This window comes from Cherax quadricarinatus, chromosome 93 (genome assembly GCF_038502225.1).
Source record: "Cherax quadricarinatus isolate ZL_2023a chromosome 93, ASM3850222v1, whole genome shotgun sequence".
Lineage (NCBI taxonomy): Eukaryota > Metazoa > Arthropoda > Malacostraca > Decapoda > Parastacidae > Cherax > Cherax quadricarinatus.
Window position 1 is genome coordinate 11,113,603 of NC_091384.1, and position 9,331 is coordinate 11,122,933.

The window sequence follows — 9,331 nt, forward strand, 5'->3', positions numbered from 1 at the left end:
CTCTGCTTAAAGCTATGTATGGATCCTGCCTCTACTATATCGCTTCCCAAACTATTCCACTTCCTGACTACTCTGTGGCTGAAGAAATACTTCCTAACATCCCTGTGATTCATCTGTGTCTTCAACTTCCAACTGTGTCCCCTTGTTGCTGTGTCCAATCTCTGGAACATCCTGTCTTTGCCCACCTTGTCAGTTCCTCTCAGTATTTTGTATGTCGTTATCATGTCCCCCCTATCTCTCCTGTCCTCCAGTGTCGTCAGGTTGATTTCCCTTAACCTCTCCTCGTAGGACATACCTCTTAGCTCTGGAACTAGTCTTGTTGCAAACCTTTGCACTTTTTCTATTTTCTTCACGTGCTTGGCTAGGTGTGGGTTCCAAACTGGTGCCGCATACTCCAATATGGGCCTAACGTACACGGTGTACAGGGTCCTGAACGATTCCTTATTAAGATGTCGGAATGCTGTTCTGAGGTTTGCTAGGCGCCCATATGCTGCAGCAGTTATTTGGTTGATGTGCGCTTCAGGAGATGTGCCTGGTGTTATACTCACCCAAGATCTTTTTCCTTGAGTGAGGTTTGTAGTCTCTGGCCCCCTAGACTGTACTCTGTCTGTGGTCTTCTTTGCTCTTCCCCAATCTTCATGACTTTGCACTTGGTGGGGTTGAACTCCAGGAGCCAGTTGCTGGACTTGGTCTGCAGCCTGTCCAGATTCCTCTACTATTCTGCCTGGTCCTCGTCCGATTGAATTCTTCTCATCAACTTCACGTCATCTGCAAACAGGGACACTTCGGAGTCTATTCCTTCCGCCATGTCGTTCACAAATACCAGAATCAGCATCGGTCCTAGGACTGAGCCCTGTGTGACCCCGCTCGTTACAAGCGCCCAATCTGACACTTCGTCTCATACCATGACTCGCTGTTGTCTTCCTGACAGGTATTTCCTGATTCTCTGTAGTGCCTTCCCTGTTATCCCTGCCTGGTCCTCTTGACATGCTTGACTAGGTGTTGATTCCAAACTGGTGCTGCATACTCCAGTAAGGGCCTGACGTACACAGTGTACAGAGTCTTGAACGATTCTGTATTGGAATGCTGTTCTCGGGGTTTCCAGGCGCCCATATGCTGCAGCAGCTATCTGGTTGATGTGCCCCTCGGGAGATATGCTCGGTATTATACTCACCCCAAGATCCTTTTCCTTGAGTGAGGCTTGCAGTCTTTGGCCACTTAGCCTATACTCTGCCTGTGGTCTTCTTTGCCCTTCCCCGATCTTCATGACTTTGCATTTGGCGTGATTAAAATCGATGAGCCAGTTGCTGGACCAGGCTTGTAGCCTGTCCAGGTCTCTTTGTAGTCCTGCCTGATCCTCATCCGATTTAATTCTCCTCATTAACTTCACATCATCTGCAAACAGGGACACTTCTGAGTCTATCCCTTCCGTTATGTCATTCACATATACGAAAAATAGCACTGGTCCTAGGACCGACCCCTGCGGAACCTCGCTCGTGACAGGTGCCGACTCTGACACCTCGTTTTGTACCACGACTCGTTGTTGCCGCCCTGTTAAGCATTCTCTGATCCACTGCAGTGCCTTTCCTGTTATGTGTGCCTGATCCTGTAGCTTTTTTATTAATCTCTTGTGAGAAACTGTGTCGAAGGCCTTCTTGCAGTCGAAGAAAATGCAATGTACCCGTCCCTCTCTCTTGTCTTACTTTCGTTACCCTGTCATAAAACTCCAGAAGGTTTGTGACACAGGATTTTCCTCCCCTGAAACCGTGCTGGTTGTCATTTTTAAGCTTGTTCCTTTCTAGGTGTTCCACCACTCTCCTGATAATCTACATGACTTTGCATACTATATATGTCAGTGACACTGGTCTGTAGTTTAATGCCTCATGGCTGTCTCCTTTCTTAAAAATTGGGACTATATTTGCTGTCTTCCATACCTCAGGTAGTTTCCCAGTTTCAATGGATCGTTGTTAGCAGCACACACAACATCTCTGCTCCCTCTCCAAGGACCTATGGAAAGATGTTGTCCAGTCCCACTGCCTTTGAGGTATCAAGTTCACATAACAGCTTCGTCACCTCCTCCTTGGTTGTGTATTTTGTCCAGCACTTGTTAGTGTATCCCTTGATGGTGTACCCCCCTCCCCCTGTTTTGACTTCCTGGAGTCATTCCTCTCTCTAGTGTAAATACTTCTTTAAATCTCATGTTGAGCTCCTCGCATACTTCCTGGTTATTTCTTGTGAATTCCCCACTATCCTTCCTCAGGCTGATTACCTGGTCCTTAACTAATGTTTTCTTCCTGATGTGGCTATACAACAGCTTCGGGTCAGACTTGACTTTCGATGCTATGTTATTTTTGTATTACCACTGGGCCTTCCTCCTTATCTGTGCATACTCAGTTCTGATTCTTCAACTAATCTCTTTATTTTTCTGGGTCTTTTGTCTTCTGTACGTTTTCCATTCTCTAGCACACTTAGTTTTTGCCTCCCTACACCTATGGGTGAACCAAGAGCTCGTTCTGGTTTTTCCATTATTTCTGTTTCCCTTGGGGACAAACCTCTCTTCTGCCTCCTTGCATTTTCTTTCCACTTAGTCCATCATTTCGTTTACTGATTTTCATACCAATTCTCTTTCCCACTGAACCTCTTGGAGAAAGTTCTTCATGCCTGTGTAGTCCTCCCTTTTTGTAGTTTGGCTTCTCCCATCCTGTTCCTGCTACCCTCTCCACTTTTAACTCTACTATGTATTCAAAGCTCAGAACCATGTGATCATTAGCTCTGAGGGGCCTTTCATACGTGATGTCCTCATTGTCGGAACTGCTCAAGGTGAATGCGAGGTTCATTCTTGCTGGTTCATTCTCACCTCACTCTCTGGTAGTGTCCCTAACTTGTTGATGCATGAGGTTTTCCAGTACCACATCCATCATCTTGGCTCTCCATGTTTTGGGACCCCCATGGGGCTCCAGCTTTTCCCAGTCAATCTCCTTTTGATTGAAATCATCCATAACTAGTAACTTTGCTCTATCCCTGTGAGCTATTCTAGCTAACTCAGCTACTGTGTCCACCATTGCTCTGTTGTTCTCTTCATATTCTCCTCTTGGCCTGCAGCTCTGTGGCAGGTTGTACATCACTGAAATTACCACTGTAGGGCCCCTAGATCGAATTGTTCCGAATTATTCGCCCATTCCATCCATTCTTTTCATTTCTTCAAAACCCCACCGATTTTTTTATGAGCAGTGCTCCCTGTGCTCCCTCTGTTTTTCCTCAGGATCTGATATCCAGGTGGAAAGATTGCATCTGTTTTCAACTTGACGAGTTTCATTTTTTGAGTGCTGTGAAGTCTGGGGATGTCTCCTTGATTTTTTCATGCCACTCCTAACATTCATTTGTTATTCCATTTGTGTTGTATACCAAACCTTCAACTTCTTTTCTAAAACTGTGGTCATGGGGGTACATTGGGGATGGGGAAGCAGGAGACCTGGCGAGGAACTATGGAGGTTTCTGTAAAGTTGGAGTTTGTGATGAGAGGGGTGGGGGCAGTGGGTGTGGCATGTGGGTTTTGAGTTAGCTTGATTACATTGTCATTGTCGAGGTTGAGGGCCTTCTGTAGGTTGGTCTGAAGGAGATTGTATTTCCTCTTCCTCCTGAGTTTGGATTCTCCTGCCCATCTCCATCTTTACCCCTCTTTCCTCCTTGCATCTTTGTACCCTCTCTTTCAGTTTCGGTCTTTCTTCTCGTGTTTGGTCGCTGTCGAGGTACACCCCGTCCAGTATGCGGTATGTCCCTTAGCCATGCTTTCTCCTGCAGGAGCCTGATTCTAGCAGATTGTACTTTGAAAATTACTTTGACTGGCCGGTTTCTTCCTCTTCAGAAAATTTGTTGATAGCTGGGTCATGTCGTCCTCTCCTGTTGTTTTCATGATACTTTCAATGCCTTTATCTTACCCTGTTTTCTTGCTTTGTAAGTTTCCCCTTCAAGTTCCTGTAGGCCATAAACTAAGATTGACCTCTCCCTTTCATTCTCCCACTGCATTTGCCTTTGTAACCCCTGATTCGATTTATTTGCCTCCATTGTAGCTTTCCTGCCTTCAGTCTCTTCTCTGTTTATTGTCCCTGTGCCCAGTGGTCTGTCATTTTCCCTTCTCAACCTTTCCTGGGCACTGCTGCAGTCTGTTAGGCCTCTGTTTGTTTGTATATGTGTGTGTGTGTGTACTCACCTATTTGTACTCACCTATTTGTGGTTGCAGGGGTCGACTCATAGCTCCTGGCCCCGCCTCTTTACTGATTGCTACTAGGTCCTCTCTCTCCCTGCTCCATGAGCTTTATCATACCTCGCCTTAAAACTATGTGTGGTTCCCGCCTCCACTACTTCACTTTCTAGGCTATTCCAAGGTTTGACTACTCTATGACTGAAGAAATACTTCCTAACATCCCTTTGATTCATCTGAGTCTTCAACTTCCAATTGTGACCTCTTGTGTCTGTGTCCCATCTCTGGAACATCCCGTCTTTGTCCACCTCGTCTATTCTGCGCAGTATTTTATATGTCGTTATCATGTCTCCCCTGACCCTCCTGGCCTCCAGTGTCGTCAGGCCGATTTCCCTCAACCTTTCTTCGTAGGACAGTCCCCGTAGCTCTGGGACTAGTCTTGTTGCAAACCTTTGCACTTTCTCTAATTTCTTGACGTGCTTGACTAGGTGTGGATTCCAAACTGGTGCTGCATACTCCAGTATGGGCCTGACGTAAATGGTATACAGAGTCTTGAACGAATCCTTACTGAGGTATCGGAACGCTATCCGTAGGTTTGCCAGGCGCCCGTATGCTGCAGCAGTTATCTGATTGCTGTGCGCCTCAGGAGATGTGCTCGGTGTTATACTCACCCCCAGATTTTTTTCCTTGAGTGAGGTTTGCAGACTTTGGCCATCTAAACTATATTGTGTCTGCGGTCTTCTTTGCCCTTCCCCAATCTTCATGACTTTGCATTTGGCAGGGTTAAACTCAAGGAGCCAGTTGCTGGACCAGACTTGTAGCCTGTCCAGGTCTCTTTGTAGTCCTGCCTGATCCTCATCCGATTTGATTCTTCTCATTAACTTCACATCATCCGTGTGTGTGTGTGTGTGTGTGTGTGTGTGTGTGTGTGTGTGTGTGTGTGTGTGTGTGTGTGTGTGTGTGTGTGTGTGTGTGGGTTAGAAAGGTGATCAAACACAGAGATATTCATTAGAAAACGTTTCTTTCTTGGTACCTTGTTCACTTTTAACATACAGAGGTTAAAACCGACTATATATATATAGGCGGAGAGTGAGGTGTGAGTGACACATGGTGACCTGAAGAATGACATATTGGGATGAGGACAGGTAAATAACGTGATCATGTGGCTTCTGTGTTGTTAGATATCTGATGCTTTGTCTAGTTCAGTATCTTGTACGATGTTTTTTGAAATTTGTAGTTTACAGTATTATGTTCTATGGTGTCAGTGACGGTGATTATCGCGGCTTCCAGACATCGTCGGCGTCTAAGATCTTGTTTGGTGAGGATGAGCTGTGCCTTATTCCAATTCATCATATGTCCCATGGAGTTCCTGTGGAGGACACAGGTGTATCTTAACATGGAGTCCCTGTGTAGGACACAGGCGTACCTTAACGTGGAGTCCCTGTGTAGGACACATGCGTACCTTAACGTGGAGTCCCTGTGTAGGACACATGCGTACCTTAACGTAGAGTTCCTGTGGAGTACACAGGTATACCTTAAGTCATCTCTGTTGCTGGCGTTTCGATGTTCGTTCAGGCAGACTGAGAGATTTCTGCCTGTTTATCCTACATATTTCCAAGAACAGTATCCACACAGGAGATGGTGTAGACGCCAGCTGTGGAAGCTGGAGGTGCGGGGGTAGAAATATATACGTTGCTCTTAGCAAGTACCTGGCGAGTATTCTTGACAACATCCGCCACATGGGAGCACTACGAACTGTTTAGACGACTGGTCCATGGGGGATTTGTTGAGGATAGCTTGTGCCTTGAGTCAGCAATCCCGGATGAAGAAAGATGGGAACTGAAGACTAGTGAAGGCTTGTTTTATGTAGATACACAAGCCTTTAATTTCCATCTTTCTTCATCCGGGATTGCTGACTCATGGCACAAGTTATCCTCAACAGACCCCCCGCTCCCCATGGAACAGTCCTCTAAGCAGTTCATAGTGTTCCCATGTGGCGGATGTTGTCAAGAATACTCGCCAGGTACTTGCTAAGAACAACGTACAATATTTCCACCACAAACACATCATCAAAGACCTCACCATGGAACGCAGCCTCACACCTCTAATTTCCACATCTGGCATCTACACCATCCGCTGTGGATCTTGTCCCATAAAACAGACAGAAAAAATCTTCCTGTCCACTTGAATGAACAACGAAATGCCAGCAACAGAGACGAGTTAAGGTACACCTGTGTCCTCTACAACCACACCACAGGACATCTGATGAACTGGGATATGGAACAGCTCGTCCTCACCAAACAACAACTTGATAAATTAGACACAAGTGCAACTCTTGGGTATCTTTATTGAGGAAACGTTTCGCCACACAGTGGCTTCATCAGTCCATACGTAGGAGAAACTTGAACAGGAGGAGAATGAGGTAATCAGTCCCTCAACCTTGAGTCGATGTGTTCAGTCCATCAATCTTGAATAGAATATTCTATTCAAGATTGATGGACTGATGAAGCCACTGTGTGGCGAAACGTTTCCTCAATAAAGATACCCAAGAGTTACACTTGTGTCTAATTTATCAACATGTCGGTTCTCTGAACCATTCATCTACAAACAACAACTTAGAGCCAAAGATATCTGGAAGCCTCACTAATCGCCATCACCGACAGTATGGAACATAATATTGGAAACTACAAAATTTAAAGAAATATTACGTAAGTTACTGAACCAGGCAAAGCATCACACAGAAGCCACATGATCACACTGTCTAACTGTCGTCATCCCAATTTGTCATTCTTCAGGTCAATGTGTCACTCACACCTCACTTTCCGCCTATATATATACACTGTCTCTTGAACCTCTGTATGTTAGAGGTGATCAAGGACCCAGAACTGAAACGTTTTCTAATGAATATGTCCCAGTGTTAGTTTACCCGTCCTTCAAATCCAATTTGTTGGTATCTAATACCAATGTTTATACCATACTGTGTGTGTGTGTGTGTGTGTGTGTGTGTGTGTGTGCGTGTGTGTGTGTGTATGTGTGTGTGTATGTGTGTGTGTATGTGTGCGCGTTTGTGTGTGTGTGTGTGTGTGTGTATGTGTGTGTGTGTTTGTGTGTGTGTACTCACCAATTTGTCGTACCTCTTCTTAAATCTATGTATGGATCCTGCCTCCACTACATCACTCTCCAGAATATTCCACATCCTGACAACTATATGGCTGAAGAAATACTTCCTAACATCTCTGTGATTCATCTAAGTTTTCAACTTCCTGTTGTGTCCAGGTGTTGCTGTGTACCTTCTGTCCCTGTTCACCCTCTCACTCTCAGTATTTTATATGTCGTTATCATGTCCTCTATTACAAAAAGTAATTTTTAAAAGAAGAAGATGGTAACAAGATTTACTTCTTTTGTAATAAAGAGTTCGGGATACATAAATACACACATTAATATAAATTAATCTTTAATATATAAAAATCAACTATCTTTGGTCTAGAGGTATTTGAACTATGATATAATAATATGTACATGTTACTATAATAAATTATAATCAGCATTTTACTAAAATATAATTAATAACCCTACACAGGGTACAACTCTTGACACTACTGTCACTATATATATATATCTCTATGCTAAAACAATAAATTATAAATAACATTTTTATAATAATAAATTACAATCAACTGCCTCTCACGACACGAAGTCAGTCACACGACACTGTTCAGTGTACACTACAACCAGGCCATCTTCAGTGTCCCACGACACCCTTTTCATCTCAGTGTTCCACTACGGTCCTGTGCATATCTCAGTGTTCCACTCCATCGTACGTCCCTCAGTGTCACACTACGGTCCTGGCCCAGTTCAGTGTAACACTCCAACCTTTTCTTCATGTAATGTCCCACTAAACAGCATCTGACGACTTCGGCCCGCAGTTGATCAACGTAGACGGCGAGTCCACAGACATCACCGGTAGTCCAGTAAATCCTCTCCAAAGGCGGTTGACACACCGCTAGCCGAACACCATGCTGCAAGCTCACTGAATGCGGCCGTCAAATAACTGAGGCCAACAGACTCAGTGAGCTGCGGTGAGCGGTTCTTCTAACGCCAGTAGATAGGTACGATTCGGTGGTCAGGTACCTACTGCATAGACGTGTACCCTGAGGAGTTCAGGTACTTAATGTTGAAGCCAGTAGACGTGTACCCTTCGGTGGTCAGGTACCTACTGCTTAGGTGTGTACAGCGAGGCGCTCTGGTACATACTGTTACTAAAGCCAGTAGACGTGTACCCTTCGGTGGTCAGGTACCTACTGCTTAGGTGTGTACAGCGAGGCGCTCTGGTACATACTGTTACTAAAGCCAGTAGACGTGTACCCTTCGGTGGTCAGGTACCTACTGCTTAGGTGTGTACCGTGAAGCACTCAGGCTCTTACTGCTCTAAGGCCGGCTCAGCAGCCCCCACATTGGGTTTGATGACGCACCCAGTGGTACTGCCGGCCGGCAGGTTAACTATTTAACCGCTAGTTTGGCAGGGGCCGCAACATCCTCCCCTATCCCCACTGTTCTCCAGTGTCGACAGGTTGATTTCCTTTGACCTGTCTTCGTAAGACGTGCCCTCTAGCTCTGGGACTAGTCTTGTTGAAAACCTTTGTACTTTTTTCTAATTTCTTGACGTGCTTGACCAGGTGTGGGTTCCATACTGGTGCTGCATACTCCAGTATCGGCCTGACGTACAGAGTCTTGAACGATTCATTACACAGGAATCGAAACGTTATTCTTAGGTTTGTCAGGCGTCCAGATGCTGCAGCAGTTATTTGGCTGATGTGTGCCTCAGGAGATGTGCTCGTCATGATGCTTACCTAGGATCCTTTTCCTTGAGTGTGGTTTGTAACATTTGCCCCCCCTCGCTTGTACTCCGTCTGTGGTCTTCTTTGAACTTCCCCAATCATGACTTTGTATTTGGTGGGATTAAATTCCAGGAGCCAGTTGCTGGCCCAGGCTTGCAGCCTGTCCAGATCCCTTTGTAGTTCAACCTGATCCTAATCCGTTTGAATTCTTTTCAATAGTTTCACATCATCTGCATACAGGGACACCTCCGAATCTATCCCTTCCGTCATGTCATTCACATATACCAGAAAC

The 9,331-nt window shown here is 45.3% G+C and overlaps 1 protein-coding gene across 1 annotated transcript in view; it reads left to right on the top strand.

Moving 5' to 3' along the window:
- Positions 1-6,478: 6,478 nt before the first annotated feature.
- Positions 6,479-9,331, top strand: part of LOC128703526 (transmembrane protein 64) — a 167,355-nt gene continuing 164,502 nt past the window's right edge. The window contains exon 1 of the mRNA XM_070104704.1: positions 6,479-6,540. Coding sequence (XP_069960805.1) covers positions 6,479-6,540 — 62 coding nt within the window. The remainder of the gene's footprint in view (positions 6,541-9,331) is intronic.